Source organism: Siphateles boraxobius, unplaced genomic scaffold (genome assembly GCF_051911475.1).
Source record: "Siphateles boraxobius isolate OS27281-9 unplaced genomic scaffold, OSU_SipBor_1 6, whole genome shotgun sequence".
Taxonomy (NCBI): Eukaryota; Metazoa; Chordata; class Actinopteri; order Cypriniformes; family Leuciscidae; genus Siphateles; species Siphateles boraxobius.
Window position 1 is genome coordinate 35,150,109 of NW_027509186.1, and position 17,442 is coordinate 35,167,550.

The window sequence follows — 17,442 nt, forward strand, 5'->3', positions numbered from 1 at the left end:
ATTAGGTGTGTAATGTGTTGTGATGCTCACTCATGACTCATGGGTATGACGCTCTCTAAGCTGCAGTATCCTGCTGTGTTGAAGTTTTCTCTGTATTGGTCAAGTCCAATGATTTTCAGCCATTCGTCCACAGAACCCAAAGAAGGGGCGGAGCCTTCAGAGGGGGCGTGGTGAAGCATGGATGGGTGGGGCCTGAGGGCAACAACATTACATAATACATTTTATTCCAGAGAAAATGAACTTGCCAGAATTTATGTGTTTATATATATATATATATATATATATATATATATATATATATATATATATATATATATGTAGCGTTATGCGTGTTTGCATGACTTTGCTTGTTTTGCTACACTTAAAATAGAGATTACTTCTCTAAAAATTCCCCTTAGAAAAACAGGGGCTTTATAATGGAAACTTTATAAAGGAACTCAATAAAATCATAATTTTTATATGCAAATGTTAAAAAGCATATTTTAAGGTTAAGCCATAAACATACACTACTGTTCATAACTCTGTGGTCTGTTTTTGGTCTGATTTTTTAATGTTTCTATGCTCAAAAAAGGCTGAATTTTTTTGTAATAATTAAAAAATATATATTATTACAAATTTAAAATAATTTGAATATATTTTAAAATGTAATTAATTTTGGTGATGCAAAGCTGATTTTCAGCATCATTACTCCTGTCTTCAGTGTCACATGATCCTTCAGAAATCATTCTAATATGGTGATTTGCTGCTAAGAAAAAAAAAATTTTGAAAACAGTTTTGCTGCTTAATATTTCTTGTGGAAACTGTGATACATTTCAGGATTCTTTGATGAATAGTAAGTTAAAAAAACAGCATTTATTTGAAATAGAAGTTTTTTTTTTTAACATAAATGTCTTTAATGTTACCTTTGATGAATTTAATGCATCCTTTCTGAATAAAAGTATTAATTTCCAAACATTTGTATGCTATACAGTATGCATGTATTGCAAAAACATGATGCCGTTGTACATACTGCTAACTGGGTTTTCTTTAAACTGTTGCTAATGACAGGATTTATCTAGAATTTTTGTTAACTAAAATGCATTCTGAAATATTTTAGGACTCAATGATACATGCAATTGAGCATTCTATCTTTCTATCTAGTGTACAGCAATTATAAGTAGCTTCCTGTCGAGATGAACTTTATGTCCCCAGAAGAATAGATAAACCTAATAAAAGCTCAAAAGGGATTTTTGTTTTAATAAGTATCTACAAAAGCCAAACACATATTTTAGGATTTGCACCAAAATACACCCAAAACAGCAAAAAAAGTGAATGCAAAAGTCTCAACAAGAATAAAAGTGTTGATGTGCACCTGCTGGCGTCTCCTGCCGTCCTCTTGAGCGTGGCAGGATTGCGTATGAGTTTGTCCAGCATGTTGACTATCTGGCTGAATTTGGGTCTGTCTGCGCGTTCCCTCATCCAGCACTCCAGCATGAGCTGATGCAGAGCCAGCGGGCACTCCATGGGCGGCGGCAACCGGTAGCCTTCCTCTATTGCCTTTATCACCTAGGAAACAGGAGAGAGGAAATGAGTTGCTGATCTTTCTGAACTACCGCATTCAGTTGGTTTGTATAACTTGGCATGGCACACAATAGCACGATAAAGCAAAGTATTAATACTCTTCTAAGCGTACCATGGGAACGCCAGTGCAGATGGCATGACAAGCTCTCGTAATTAATTAGATTTGTGGTACAGTGCCACTTACATCCTGGTTGCTCATGTCCCAATATGGTCGTTCGCCATATGACATCACTTCCCACATGACGATGCCATAACTCCACACGTCACTGGCCGAGGTGAACTTCCTGTACATGATGGCTTCTGGAGCCGTCCAGCGGATTGGAATCTTTCCTCCCTGTGATTGACAGGTTCATGTTCATGTTACACCATGATAACTATAACCAGATTCAGTCCACACAATCCATCTTTAAAGCAGGATGGATTCTGATTGGCTGTCAATGTTTTTATTGTTTATCAGCTGAAAAAATCGTTCTGAAAGTGATTCCAACAATATTGTTTCTCAGTGCTATTATTGTTATAGTTGTGGTGTCGACTCTGCTATTCTTTGATATTTAGAATGATTAATAGAACTATATCTTTATCGTTATCATCACAGTTATTTTCCTTGGTGTGAACGGGTATTTAAACAACAGTAAATTCCAACCCACTAATTTAAATAAGTGACATTCCCAGAAGGCTGAAACTCCATATAACAGTATTGGAACAAGTGTTGTTATTGTTAACTATATGTTAACAAAGATTAAAAAAAAAAAAAAAAAAAAAAAATTGTATTGCTCAATGTTAGTTAATGCATTAGCTAATGTTAACGAATAGGACCTTATTGTAAAGTGTTAGTGTTACATTATAAATGTATAAATGTAAACACTCGTACCCTGGTAGTATACGCTCCTTCTGGTTCATCTTCCAGCACTCTGGACATCCCAAAATCCGAGACTTTGCACACCAGGTTGCTGTTTACTAGGATGTTGCGTGCTGCGAGGTCCCTGTGAACGTAACTCATGTCGGATAGGTATTTCATACCGGACGCGATTCCTCTCAGGATGCCCACCAGCTGGATAACGGTGAAGCGACCGTCATTCTTCTGAAAGAGGAAGCAACACTTCAGACCTGAATAGTGACACCTTGGTAATCAATCAATCAATCAATCAATCAATCAATCAATCTATCTATCTATCTATCTATCTATCTATGCCTAAATATATTTTTATTTATCCAGAGAATGTTAAAATTTGAAAATGAATGCAGAATTTAAGATATATATTTAATTTTAATCGAGAAACATACTGTATAGACACACAAACACAATCTTACTCTGAGAAACATGTCCAGTGAGCCGTTCTCCATGTACTCAGTGATAATCATAACTGGCTTGCCTGCAATGAAATAGAGACAAAAAGAGAACAATTAAACTAAATAAATCCAAGTTTCTATAAAAAAAAATACAACAAATCTAGCCTGAACAATCGTGGAATTTTGTATTATAGCATGTTAATGCCTAATTAGGATGAATCATTTTGTTGCATTCCTTATTTGTAAGTTGCTTTGAATAAAGGCGTCTGCTAATTGAATACATATAAATCTATTTTAAAAGCACAAACTTTCCCACTGACAATATTTGAATGCCAGAGATGCATTGGGCGTATGCAACACTGTTTCTTGAAACTTATCATACATCGCACAAAACTCAGTGACAAACAAACTGATGTAAACACTCGGCACAGAACATGAATATCAGTAATTCAAACAGAATCAACACACACTGACAGCAGGCCTGCTGATTGACACTCACCAATGCTCCTTTCCTATAGAGGAAGTGCGGTAAATAAAGCTCGACCAGACACATTGTCGGCCATCTTTGTTGGGCTGGCCTTTCTGATGACCTTGAGGCGAGTTTGACTGACAGCTCTTCCAGAGTGCCTGAGGAGCAGGTGACCTCTGACCCCTCACACTCACTGTCTGAGTTTCCCAGCCCCGCCCCTTTACGCCCACCCTATTAGAATGCTAATGAGGTGTTTACTGACTTTGTCAAGTTTTGCGTGTATGGTTGTGCCTACAAGTATGTGTATGTTTGACAATGAACTCTGCAAGATAATGGTTAGAATCTCCATCAAAACATAAATATTTTATTAAAAAACAAAAACACTGATAACTTGCATTTGAAACAAGAGTACCAGAAGTTCTACGTCAAATAGTCGCAAAGAAATGCTGTTGAATCATTGAGGAGAGATACTGAGAGGCCCAGTGATACCACATTGCCTTATTTACATATTTATATTCACTTCATACTAATTTACATTATGCAAATGAAGTATTTAACTCTATTAACTCTGCTGTAACACAAAGCAGGACACTTAAGACGGCTTTATAGTTTCATGGGGACATTTATGAGCTAAAATTAAATTAAAGATTGACAGTGCTGGCTGGTATTCACCTGTTAGAAATGTCTCCCACCAATTTAATTTACTAAGGAATTATAAATCAACGGTTTTGATGTCGCCTGCTGCTCAAGACATGAAGTTTCTTTCAGCATGTACAGCCGAGTGTGGGAAATAAACACATATACACAAATACATAACAATAACATTCAAAAAGAAACTGTTATATAAAACTATTATATATATTAACTATATATATATATATGCGTGTGTGTGCATTGTGATTATAATCAACATATACAAACAAATATATTATAAAATATTTTTTTAAATGTTTTATAAACATTTTTAAATAATAACATTTTAATATGTATATTCTTAAATATTTTCATATACACAATTTATATATAATATATAATATAAAACATTTATATATACAATATTTTAAAAAAGCTATTAAAAAATCTAAATTTATGTAATGACATTTTGTCTCTGACATTGCAAATCTTTTAATTCAACTTTTATATATTTTCAAATACACAATTTATAAATAATATAATAAATAATATAATATATTTATATATATAAAAAAATAAAATGTTATGACATTGTGCTTCTGACATTGCAAAAAAGAACCTTTTAATTAAACTCACAAAACAATTTTTTACATTTTTTTATTACATTCTTTTAGGGATAAACTAGTGCTGGTTTACTAAACATGAAATGACATTTAGAAAAGTAAGTAAACAGAAAAATAAAGTAGAAGGAAAGCCAAGACTAATAAGAAGCCAAATGTGAAGTGTGTGAAGGCTAACTTTCTCTCACTCTCGCACACGCGCACACACACACACACACACACACACACACACACACACACACACACACACACACACACACACACACACACACACACACACACACACACACACACACACACACACACACACACACACACACACACACACACACACACACACAGTAATGGCTGTAGGTTAGAGATATAGGGTGACACTCTAACCCCCAAACACATTTAGGCCTGACGAAGTGATTAATGAGTCTGCTGTGCTTTTTAGCTCACATTAGCCCCTTGGAGCGGCCCACTCCATCTGGAGACCACAAGGGTGAGTGTGTGTGCATCACACAGCAGTTTTTGTCAGGACACGCTCAGCAAGCAAACACACTGATAAGCTGGACATGCATACATAAACACACACGACCATTAGCACATCAAAAGGAAAACGACATCACCAGCCGGTTTCTTTAGGGGGTTTAAGCCTACTTAATATCCAGTCTTTTGACCATGTAGTGTTCTGGATAGGGTTTCACCAGCCGTTCCTAACTTCTTACATTGGAACGTAAAGTACAAACTAGAAACTTAGTAACAACTAGTTAGTTTGCAACTATATTTGGTTGCACCATTTGTTCTTAAGGCAGAAAGTAGCTAGAAGGTGGTAAGCTCTCTGTAATGTAGTGGCATAATATGATGTTTACCCTCAATGATCCAATAGCAGACTTTATATACTCGAGCAGATGTTGTTAAAATGCTGTTTATCCTTGATTCTAACTTTTTTGCCTCACGTAACAAATGGTAAAAAGGTTTCCATTAAATACAATTCTACTTAAAGGGGTCATGACTGAGAATTGATCTTTCGACATATAAGAAGATATTGTACTATAAAATATCCAGTAAGTTTCAGAACTCAAAAGTTCTTCATTAGTCCAAAAACAGCTTTTATTGAAACTAAGTAGTTGAGCTAATCCATAATGGTAATGACGATATCCATGACAGAAATCCAAACGACCCCAAGGGGAAAAATGTATATTTTTTAAGCGAAACAATAGATGTTTGTGCTAGGGATGGGCATGTTTAATCGACGATCGATTATTGATCATTAAGAATTTCGTCGATCACGTTAATTTGTTATCGATTATCATTAAACTAATGCTGCTGCGGAAAGTGAACGTGTTCCCCGGGCTGGTCAAGTTAGCGCGGAGGTACCTGTGCATCCCGGCAACGTCAGTCTCCTCAGAGCAGGTGTTTTCAGCGGCTGGACTGAAGCCTTGTTTACACTCGAGGCGTCCGCACGAGCGCGAAGGTTAGCGCGGCAAAAATGACGTCATTGCGGTATTCGGTGTTTCACAGGCGAGCGCGTCGAGTATAAACGCCTCGTCTGTTTGGGTAGGTGCGCGCGCAGTCTGCGGAGACTCGCGCTGCAGAGCCAGGCGAAAGTGTAAACGAGGCTTGACGGTCAAGTTGCGGTCGCGTCTGACCCCAGATCATGTCATCAACATGCTTATCTTTCTCAACAAAAATCAGTAGACTGGTGTAGAAGTTGTATGTGAGTTACTAGTTATTTTATATGAGGCTTTGTTAAGTAGCCTAGCCTAATTGATTGTTCCAGTAATCTCTCTCACCCTCTTTCTCGACTTCGTTCTTGGATAGTTTTGAGTTACATTTTGACAAAACCTGTCAGATCTAAGTATTATTATGTTTTTGGTTAAGTTATTGTTTAACATGATTTTTTATTATTATTTATTATTTTGGAACAAACAAGGGTCTCTGTTTAAGAACGCCAACTCACAGCTGCAGGTTCCGTTGCTTTCGAGCACCGCAGTGCATATATATCTTCAAGTTTAGCCTAACCGAACGTCCAGTTTTACTGCCACAAGTTGATCATCTTGTAATAAAGATCTAATCGAGGAAAAACACGCTGTATTTTTGTATTTTCATTGCCTTTTTAATTTATAAAAAGTTAAATAAATAATGAATTTGAATAAAAAAATATTAATGATTAATCGATAGTCGATCGTTAATTCTCCCGACGATCGACTAAGAAAATTTAATCGAATGCCCATCCCTAGTTTGTGCGAACAATATTAATATTTTGTAACTTGTTTACTATAAATTATTGCTTCTGAAGCGTCAACTAAGCGGCACCCATTCACTTGCATTATATGGACTCACAAAGATTGATTACTTTCATAAAAATCTTTGTTTGTGTTTATCTGAAGAAAGAAAGTCATATACATCAGGGATGTCATGAGGGAGAATTTTAATTTCTAATGTGAACTATCCCTTTAAGGCAAGTCAAAGCTCATGAAGACATCCCAAATTAAAAATGAATGCAGAAGACAAACAAAAGCCCTTGATGTCAATGTTGACTCACATTTGGTGACCACGCCCTCCAGGTGAATGATATTGGGATGTTCAAACTGGCCAATGACACTGGCCTCGCTCAGGAAGTCCAGCCTCTGCTGCTCGGTAAACCCCGCCTTCAGCGTCTTGATGGCCACACAGATCTCACGCTTTCCAGGAAGTTTCAGCCGGCCGCTACACACCTCGCCAAATTCACCTACAGTCACAGGAAGTTATATTTACATGCATCTCTCATTAACAGATGACATACTAAAGACATAAAAGGATTGTTAACGTACCGATGCCGATCACCTTCTCGATCTTGATACAGGAGGTACTGATTTCCTTAGCGAAATCCCTGATGGCCTGATTGGGGTCTTCATAGGTGAAAGGGTCCACATATATTCTCACCCCTGCCGGGAAATTTAACAGAACGTTTGAGAATGGAAAATTTTAATTTTTTGTTCCAGCTGCGGACTAATAAAAGGTGTTTGCTTACCTGGCTTCAGGTTTTTCTCCTCGGCCTGTTTAGTTTTGCTGTATTTGCTCCTCCTGAGATGAAAATATACACAATTATTTAGCATTTATTCCTTTATTGTTCTATCAGTGTTATTTTAGTATGTTTTAGTAATATTATGAGCTTTTGTCATTTTTATTTTTTATTATTGTTTTGTTCTGAATATTTGTATTTGGCTTTAAATTATTTTTATTTCAGTTTTAGTAAGTTTAATAGAAAATGTTATCTAAAATTCATATTTTATTTTATGGCAGCTTTATTTCAGTTAATTTTAATAGTTGTAGTTTTTAGTTAACAATATCAACACTGGCCTATCGGTACAGAAAAAATAGTCACCTTTTGGTGATGATGAAGGTAATGATGAGGATGAGGAGGAGAACCACCACACATCCGGCCACCAGCAGCAGCAGCACAGCAGAGCTCATGAATCCTCCAACAACAGGAGCTGCGACTGAGAGAAACACAAACACTGCATTCATATACACAAAAAAGTGCCAGGAAGAACTTAAAAAGCAACAACGTTTTGTACTCAGTATGAAAAACTGTTTAAAGAACATTTGTCACTATGAAGAATCTTTTGAACCACAAAGGCTCTTAATGGAACAATACTGCAAATAATGAACCTAGTGGTGCACGACTAATCAAAATAAAACTGAAATTGTGATATGGTTTAGTGGAATTATCAAATCACAAGGCTGCGATTTATTTTAATAAATACATGCGCTGCATGTTTCAGAGTTAAGCGCAGAACTGTGCTTATTTACAAATGAGCAGCTCATGATCCTGTGTATTCTTCTTATTTAGTAATGATAATAAAAGTAATAATAAAACTGTTAGTAATAATAATAATAATAATAATTAGTATTATTTTATAGTAATATTGTATCAATAATAATTGATATTATACTTGTATAATATAATAATATATTATAATATATAATCAAACTAGGGCTGTCAAAACACAAACTTTTATGTTAGATGCGTTTAACAAACATTTTTGGCCAAATCGTAGTCCTACAAATAACCCTTTTTTTAAACAGCTTTCTAAAAATACAATTGTAATTTATCAGAAATAATCGCATCATTTTAAATATCAGCCCTAAAATATTTCATATTTTTCATCAGTTTAGTCAGCCTCCAATGCCAGTGACTAACAACTAAACAGATTTCGAATATAGTTTTTATTCATTTTATTTGAGTAGTATAAATATATATTTGATTCTAGATCATTCCAGTTAATTTAAAAACACACTGTTGAATATGAGCTTTACACCCACCAGTGTTGGTGCTGAACTCGAAGGGGGCACTGAACTCTCCGTAGCCCGCGGCGGTGCGAGCGCGCACGTGAAACACGTAGGAGGTCAGCGGGGTCAGATCTTTAATATCAGCATTACGAGACATCGTCTTTACGATGCGGTAACTCCTCTCATTCTGATCCTGAGATTTAAAAATAAAGAGACAGAGAACGGAAGACAGGAGGAAGGTAAGAGGTCAATAGAGGGACGTTTGAGGGCTATTTTAACTCCAATAAAACTTCACTTCCTGTTTATCCAGACAGCAAGTATCCACAGGGGAATGCTATATTGTCTCTTAAAGGAACAGTGCACCTAAAATTAAAAAGATATGAACTTTAAAATACAATAGAAGAAAATGTTTCCCATCATTCACCTTCTCGTAGTATTTAACCTCATATTCCAGTATGACACCGTTGGGCTTCTCGGGTTCGTCCCAGAACAGAGAGAGCGTGTGGCGGGTGATGTCCTTACTCTCAACAGTCATGACCGTAGAGGGAGCTGAAGAGAGACAGAAGGAGTTCATACAGGTCCTTCTCAAAAAATTAGCATATTTTGATAAAGTTCGTTATTTTCCATAATATAATGATAAAAATTAAACTTTCATATATTTTAGATTCATTGCACACCAACTGAAATATTTCAGGTCTTTTATTGTTTTAATACTGATGATTTTGGCATACAGCTCATGAAAACCCAAAATTCCTATCTCAAAAAATTAGCATATCATGAAAAGGGTCTCTAAACAAGTTATTAACCTAATCATCTGAATCAACTAATTAACTCTAAACACCTGCAAAAGATTCCTGAGGCTTTTAAAAACTCCCAGCCTGGTTTATTACTCAAAACCGCAATCATGGGTAAGACTGCTGACCTGACTGCTGTCCAGAAGGCCATCATTGACACCCTCAAGCAAGAGGGTAAGACACAGAAAGAAATCTCTGAACAAATAGGCTGTTCCCAGAGTGCTGTATCAAGGCACCTCAGTGGGAAGTCAGTGGGAAGTAAAAAGTGTGGCAAAAAACACTGCACAACGAGAAGAGGTGACCGGACCCTGAGGAAGATTGTGGAGAAGGACCGATTCCAGACCTTGGGGGACCTGCGGAAGCAGTGGACTGAGTCTGGAGTAGAAACATCCAGAGTCACCGTGCACAGGCGTGTGCAGGAAATGGGCTACAGGTGCCGCATTCCCCAGGTCAAGCCACTTTTGAACCAGAAACAGCGGCAGAAGCGCCTGACCTGGGCTACAGAGAAGCAGCACTGGACTTTTGCTCAGTGGTCCAAAGTACTTTTTTCGGATGAAAGCAAATTTTGCATGTCATTCGGAAATCAAGGTGCCAGAGTCTGGAGGAAGACTGGGGAGAAGGAAATGCCAAAATGCCTGAAGTCCAGTGTCAAGTACCCACAGTCAGTGATGGTCTGGGGTGCCATGTCAGCTGCTGGTGTTGGTCCACTGTGTTTTATCAAGGGCAGGGTCAATGCAGCTAGCTATCAGGAGATTTTGGAGCACTTCATGCTTCCATCTGCTGAAAAGCTTTATGGAGATGAAGATTTCATTTTTCAGCACGACCTGGTACCTGCTCACAGTGCCAAAACCACTGGTAAATGGTTTACTGACCATGGTATTACTGTGCTCAATTGGCCTGCCAACTCTCCTGACCTGAACCCCATAGAGAATCTGTGGGATATTGTGAAGAGAAAGTTGAGAGACGCAAGACCCAACACTCTGGATGAGCTTAAGGCCGGTATCGAAGCATCCTGGGCCTCCATAACACCTCAGCAGTGCCACAGGCTGATTGCCTCTATGCCACGCCGCATTGAAGCAGTCATTTCTGCAAAAGGATTCCCGACCAAGTATTGAGTCCATAACTGAACATAATTATTGGAAGGTTGACTTTTTTTGTATTAAAAATTGTATTGGTCGGATGAAATATGCTAATTTTTTGAGATAGGAATTTTGGGTTTTCATGAGCTGTATGCCAAAATCATCGGTATTAAAACAATAAAAGACCTGAAATATTTCAGTTGGTGTGCAATGAATCTAAAATATATGAAAGTGTAATTTTTATCATTACATTATGGAAAATAATGAACTTAATCACAATTTGCTAATTTTTTGAGAAGGACCTGTATATTTATAAAAGGTTTACGTTTACAAAATTTTACTTTTGTCAGGTTTTCCTGAGACATCTGTCTTTCTTTTATCACATCAGAAACAAACAGAGAGAGAAAGGATAAACCCAGAGGACAAGGAGACCTTTTCTTCTTCTAAACCGTGGATTTGGAGTTAAGACCGCTATTGTCTGTTTGGTTTCTTTTCCCCCCGAAGCTGTTTTTGTTGAGGGTGAGAAAGTCAAACAGACAGAATCAGACACAACAGAGATGTGCGTTGACTTCTCTGCTTTTCCAAAGACACATCACACAGAGTCGAAAACACAATGATAAAAGAGAAAAACAGCAAAAGAAAGTGAAAACAGAACTGGGGGATGTGAAGGAAGAAGAAAATTCTCTATATTGTATTATTTTCCTCTACCAAACAGAACAACTCCAGATATCTAAACCACAGAAAGCTTGCCATATTTCCACAGAATCCAAATGCTGTCTTTGGCGAAGTGCTACACATGCCCTTCTGCGTATTTTGGCTAATTAAGGGTGTTAATTCAAGCATGACTATTACTATTGCTCATATTTGGGGTTGAACAAACTTATAAATCTAAGGCCACAATGTTTCAGAAAATGTGATGTTTTGTCTTCACAACGTTTCAGGTGACTGAAAATGAAAAAAATTAAAGAGTTTTTTTTATATAAAAAAGATGTTATATGTGCATAATGCTCTAGTGTGAAACATGAACTACCTAGGAACAATCTAGAGCATTCAATCAATCACCTAACATCCACCTACCAAAAAACACAAGAAACCACATCAGAACGTAGGCTCAATATTGGCAGACGCTGGTCACGTGTGTGATGCTGGCCAATAGTGAGCCTACGTTCTGACGTACAACCCAGAAGCGCTGCGCTGTTACACTACGTGAACTCACTTCAGAGGCCCACACAGAAGAAAATCAATAGTTGAATAAAGTCATTATCTTTGTTTTTTTGCGCACAAAAAGTATTCTTGTCGCTTGATAAACTTATCGTTGAGCCACTGAAGTCACTTGGACTATTTTAAACATTGTCTTTGAAACTTGCCGGCCCAGAAAAGTTAGTAATTACAGAGAAGCCTATGGAGGAGTGATCCAGCTTTCAGATTTAATCAAACATATCTTAATTTGTGTTCCGAAGATGAACGAAGGTCTTACAGGGTTGGAACAACATGAGGGTGAGTAATTACTGACAGAATTTTCATTTTTGGGTGAACTATTCCTTTAAATATTCTCTTTTGTTGACAACAGCCGGTTTATAAGCGCTCATTAAAAGTTTAGGAAGATGATTGGCACATGTTGCGTTTTCAAATGCACATTATAAACGACCCAAACTCAAAGCAAATGCAGATATGAGTTCATGTGGAGCAGCATTTACTGTGAACCGAGCCGCTCTGAGACACTGAAGACACATGATGATGAACTGCACGTGTAAATGAACACAGTGATGTGCTTCACTCTGAAACATGCTGTACATGTATTTAATTAGATTACAGCCTTTGTGATTTGATAACTGCACTAAGCCGTAACACGATTTCATTTTTATTTCGATTAATCATGCAGCGCCCCTACTATCCAGACCAATTTCACACCCCCACCATCAGCATTGAAAATGTACAAAAAGTGCACAGATTCATCTATAAGCTTCCTAAATTCAAGTGCTGAAGCTAGAGTTTCATGCATTAGCGTGTGTGACTGTTAAACAATTGGATCCCCCGCCAGCTGTAGCAGCAGCTCGACAGCGGCCCTCTTCCATCTCACAGATCCGTCTTCCTCTGCCAGGCCCGACAGACTAAACGTGATTTAGGGGCGTCCCTCGGGGGGATTCGGAGACGACCCCCTCCAGCCAAAAACACAGGGGTCACCGCCCCCCTTCAACCACCTAACACACTCATCTCTAACACACATCCATCATGCCGTCTGCTCTGACAGATATGGGCCGTAATGGAGTTGTGGGTGTGTGTGTGTCTGGCTGAGATAACGTCAAAGGAAAGATGAGAATCTGCGCTCGCTCATTGTGAACACTCAAGCTTTAAGATTTATGTTAAGATACAGTAATAATGATTTAGGAGCATCATACTATATGCCCATTTATTAAACACCTTAAGCGCATGCTGGGGAAGTCAGTATTTACATAATACATAATTTTTTTTGGCATAATATTGTTTTATAGAAACAAAAAAGCTGAGAATTGCAGTGTATAAAATTTAAAACACCCAGAAGACGAGCGATATGATATACGTCTTCACTGCTCAAATACAAATTTCACATACAAAGTTTTATAATAATATTTGAATACTGATCAGACTTGGAAAATAGGTGTATTTGGTTGTAAAGGTTTCTGCAAAATAAACACAAATACAAGTTTGCATATATTGTCACAAAAGTCTCATTATGCGCTGCAGTGATGCTGTATCGTTTGTTAGCAAACAGTTATCTGCAATACAAAATAATTGTTGGTTTTTTCTCTTATTAGAGGAGTATGAGTAATTTGAAAAGTGAACATTAGTGTCTTTTATCAGATTTATAAAGCAATAAACAGTAGAGATGCGCGGTTGGCGGTTATAGTCGTGGACTCCGCGGATAAACCGCGGATCGGGCGGATGACGTGACAAAAAAAATATTTTAATTAAATTCGGGCGGGTGGCGGACGGTTTCTGGTCTCGCGGCTGTCATCAGCAGCGCCTTGTATCAGCGGATGGCGGGTCAAAAGCTTTGGTGCGGATGGATGGCGGACGGATGATGAGTTTTGTGATGCGGTTGCGGATGAAATAATAGCCCATCCGCGGATCTCTAATAAACAGCATGTTACAGTATTTTTTTTACCATGTTTAAGGAGGTTTTACGCAGCTTCCCATTCCATGAAACTTTAAAAAATCTGACTACGACAGCAGGAATATATTGTGTTTTGTGTATAAGTATTAAACGTTATGTCAGTAGCATCTACGTTAAGAAGCATATGTTAATTATTGTAAATACACACACACACACACAGCTGCCCAGTGCACGTCTGAGTAGGACACATATATTCAGGTCTTCTGTTCTGTAGCCAAAGGCACGTCAATGCATGACAAAACCCCACCCTTCCTCACTACGCCCTACACCCTACACCCTAAACTCCACACTCCGATCCCTCAGGCTGATTTACAGGCTTGGGTTGTCACAGAAAGTTCCGGATCTCCAGCTAACGCGCTATTCCGATGGAAACCCAAGACACCATCAAGAGCACAGACCGCATATCACAAGTCGGCAATTGCACGCACACACAGTCATGAATCAAAATAGAGTGTATTTGACGCTCTACATGTGTGTGTGTTTGTAATGGAGCAGAAAGGTCATGCAGAAGTTCTCTGAGGTGATTAGACGAGTGAAACTGAACCTTGTGAAATCTTTTCTCTGAAGATTAGGTGAAAAATATTGTAATTACCAAAAGTTTGGAAAAGTTTTTGAAAAAAATATCTTCTGCTCACCAGGGCTTTATTCATTTGATCTAAAATACAGTAAAAACAGTAATATTGAGAAATTTTATTTTTAAATTTAAAATAACTATTTTCCATTTGAATATATTTTAAAATGTAATTTATTCGTGTGATCAAAGCAGAATTTTCAGCATCAAATCAGCTGATTTGCTCTATTATTGGTGCTCAAATATGAATGGTTCTTATTATTTATGTTGAAAACAGTTTTTGCTGCTTAATTTTGTATATATGTATTTACTGTCACTTTTGATCTATTTCACTTTTCAATCAGTTTCAACTAAAATATTGAGCAGATGTTGAAATGTTAAAATATTGAACTGTTTTAAATAATCAGAAATGTTTCTTGAGCAGCAAATCAGCAATATTATACTGATTTCTGAAGGATCATGTGACACTGAAGACTGGAGTAATGATGCTGAAAATTCAGCTTTGATCACAGCAATAAATTACATTTTAAAATATATTACAATAAAAAACAGTTATTCTAAATTGTAATAATATTTCACAATATTACTGTTTTTAGTATATTTTTGATCAAATAAATGCAGCCTTTGTGAGCAGAAGAAACTTATTTCAAAAACTTATTTTTTTTTATTAATTATTCTAAACTTTTGGCATGATTACATTTGAGCATGTTTGGAGACACACACAGACTTACCAGCCTGGTTGGTGGTGAGCGTGACGGACACGGCCTGCTCCAGGCTGGGGTTGTGTTTGGACACCCCGTTGACGGCCCAGATCTGGAAGGTGTAGTTGGTGTGCGCCTGCAGCTGGTGAACGGACACCCGCGTGGAGCGCAGACTCAGACGCTGAGGAGAGTATCGCACGTCGTCCCCGCACAGCACGCATCTTTGCGTGTCTCGCACACACTGCTTACACACCACGTTATATGTGAGATCCTGACGGCCTCCGGATGAGAGGGGCGGACTCCATTCCAACAGCACCGACGTCTCGTTGACATTCGATATCAGATTGTGTGGAGCGGATGGAGGACCTGCGATTAACAGAGAGAAAGAGATTTAGAGTCTGAGTGCATATACCTCAAATAAAAATAGGCTGCAATTTCATTTAGCTAGAGATATAATGGAAAATTGGTCTATTTTGAAATAACAATGTTACATATATGTATGTTTCCACAAAAATATTAAGAAGCACAAATGTTTTCAACTCTGATAATACTTAGAAATATTTATTGCGCAGGAGATCAACATATTATACTAATTTCTGAATGACATGTGACAATGAAGTGTAATGCTGTTGCAGCTTTGATCACATAATGAATTACATTATCAAATATATTGCAGTAGTAAATTGTTATTTTCAATCTGTAATCATTTTTCACAATATTGTTTTTTACTGTATTTCTGATCAAATAAATGCAGCCATATATATATATATATATATATATATATACATACATAAATTTAGATATTACATATATTTTACTGTAAATATTTATTGTAAATCAAAATAAAATTAATTAGAATTATGTAAATTATGATGGATGAGCCACACTTATTATTGTTCCATAGTTACATTTTATTAGTATGTGTGTGTGTGTGTGTGTGTGTGTGTGTGTGTGTGTGTGTGTGTGTGTGTGTGTGTGTGTGTGTGTGTGTGTGTGTGTGTGTGTGTGTGTGTGTGTGTGTGTGTACCGTTTTGTATACTTTAAAACTTTTCATCCCCAATGAATAGGAGGATGAGAGAAAAAACAAAAATCGAAGGAGAGGAGAAACAGCGTCTGTTATACAAAGAGACAGAGCTGGTCATTAGTATGGGAGAGGGAGAGAGAGAGAGAGAGAGAGAGAGAGAGAGAGAGAGAGAGAGAGAGAGAGAGAGAGAGAGAGAGAGAGAGGAAGAGAGGAAGAGAGAGAGAGAGAGAGAGAGGAAGAGAGAGGAAGAGAGAGAGAGAGAGAGAGAGAGAGAGAGAGAGACAGAGAGAGAGAGAGAGAGAGAGAGAGAGGAAGAGAGAGAGAGAGAGAGAGAGAGAGAGAGAGAGAGAGAGAGAGAGACAGAGAGAGAGAGAGAGAGGACAGACGGACAGCTGGTAGAGTGAGACTGATACAGTCTCATTTAAATTAATTTATTTGATGCGAGGAACATCTGCTGCACATAAAAGGATGTAAACAGAAATAATCACATGCCCATGAACAACATAGAAATTTTGCTTTCAATTAGTAATTTCTTTATATTTACATTTTTCAGACAATATGTTTTTATCCTTTTAAAGCTAATTTGTAATTAATTCAAACTTAATTTGGAAATGAAATGACATTATGCAGCTATAAATTGTTCAAGAGGGAAAATCTGGTTTTTAAAATATATATTTATACTTTTTTTATTAAAGCTACAATACATATTTTTTTCGCCGCTTGGGGTCGCTTACCTCTTACAATAACAAAGGCGTAGGTTGATAAGCGGAATTATGGAACTTGTCATCATGCTGATGGATCTAATAATGTTTATGGATGAGTGAATACATTGATGTTTTTAACATGTCTGTGGTATGAAGCAGGGCGCGATTGCTAATGAGAGACAGATAGCAGCGCCATACTCGAGTCCTGCAGATATAAAGGAATAAGGACATTTCATTCTACCGAACTACACGCAAGTGCTGTATTAATACTCACACAGGTCAGTTTATTAGACGAATAAAACTTGTGAGGTAACGCAGCGCTTTTCCACTTGGTCTACACCAGGGGCGTTGCTAGGGTCTTGATACATTGGGGGCTTAGCCCAGTCCCCACCACCCACCCACCCCCGCTTTTGGTAACTACTACTTCTACTCAGAGGCACATAATAATAAGCAATAATAATATAAATGGGGGGTCTGGGGGACCTCCCCCCGGGAACGTTGGGCATTAAACACTTCATTTCCTGCATTCAGGTGCATTTTTTGTAGCAGTTTAAATGATAGGTAAAAAGATACAATGCTTTAT

General features: G+C 37.5%; 1 protein-coding gene across 2 annotated transcripts in view; it reads right to left on the minus strand.

Annotated features, from left to right (window-relative positions):
* The window catches only part of epha4l (eph receptor A4, like), a 49,271-nt gene that overhangs the window by 1,548 nt on the left and 30,281 nt on the right, over window positions 1–17,442 (minus strand). For both annotated transcript variants that reach the window (XM_077206979.1, XM_077206981.1), the window contains 12 exons: window positions 15,162–15,497; window positions 9,257–9,381; window positions 8,866–9,025; window positions 7,925–8,039; window positions 7,571–7,623; window positions 7,371–7,484; window positions 7,103–7,288; window positions 2,872–2,933; window positions 2,432–2,641; window positions 1,745–1,894; window positions 1,352–1,545; window positions 31–192 (listed from right to left, as the gene is read on the minus strand). In XM_077206979.1, coding sequence (XP_077063094.1) covers window positions 31–192; window positions 1,352–1,545; window positions 1,745–1,894; window positions 2,432–2,641; window positions 2,872–2,933; window positions 7,103–7,288; window positions 7,371–7,484; window positions 7,571–7,623; window positions 7,925–8,039; window positions 8,866–9,025; window positions 9,257–9,381; window positions 15,162–15,497 — 1,867 coding nt within the window. The remainder of the gene's footprint in view (window positions 1–30; window positions 193–1,351; window positions 1,546–1,744; window positions 1,895–2,431; window positions 2,642–2,871; window positions 2,934–7,102; window positions 7,289–7,370; window positions 7,485–7,570; window positions 7,624–7,924; window positions 8,040–8,865; window positions 9,026–9,256; window positions 9,382–15,161; window positions 15,498–17,442) is intronic.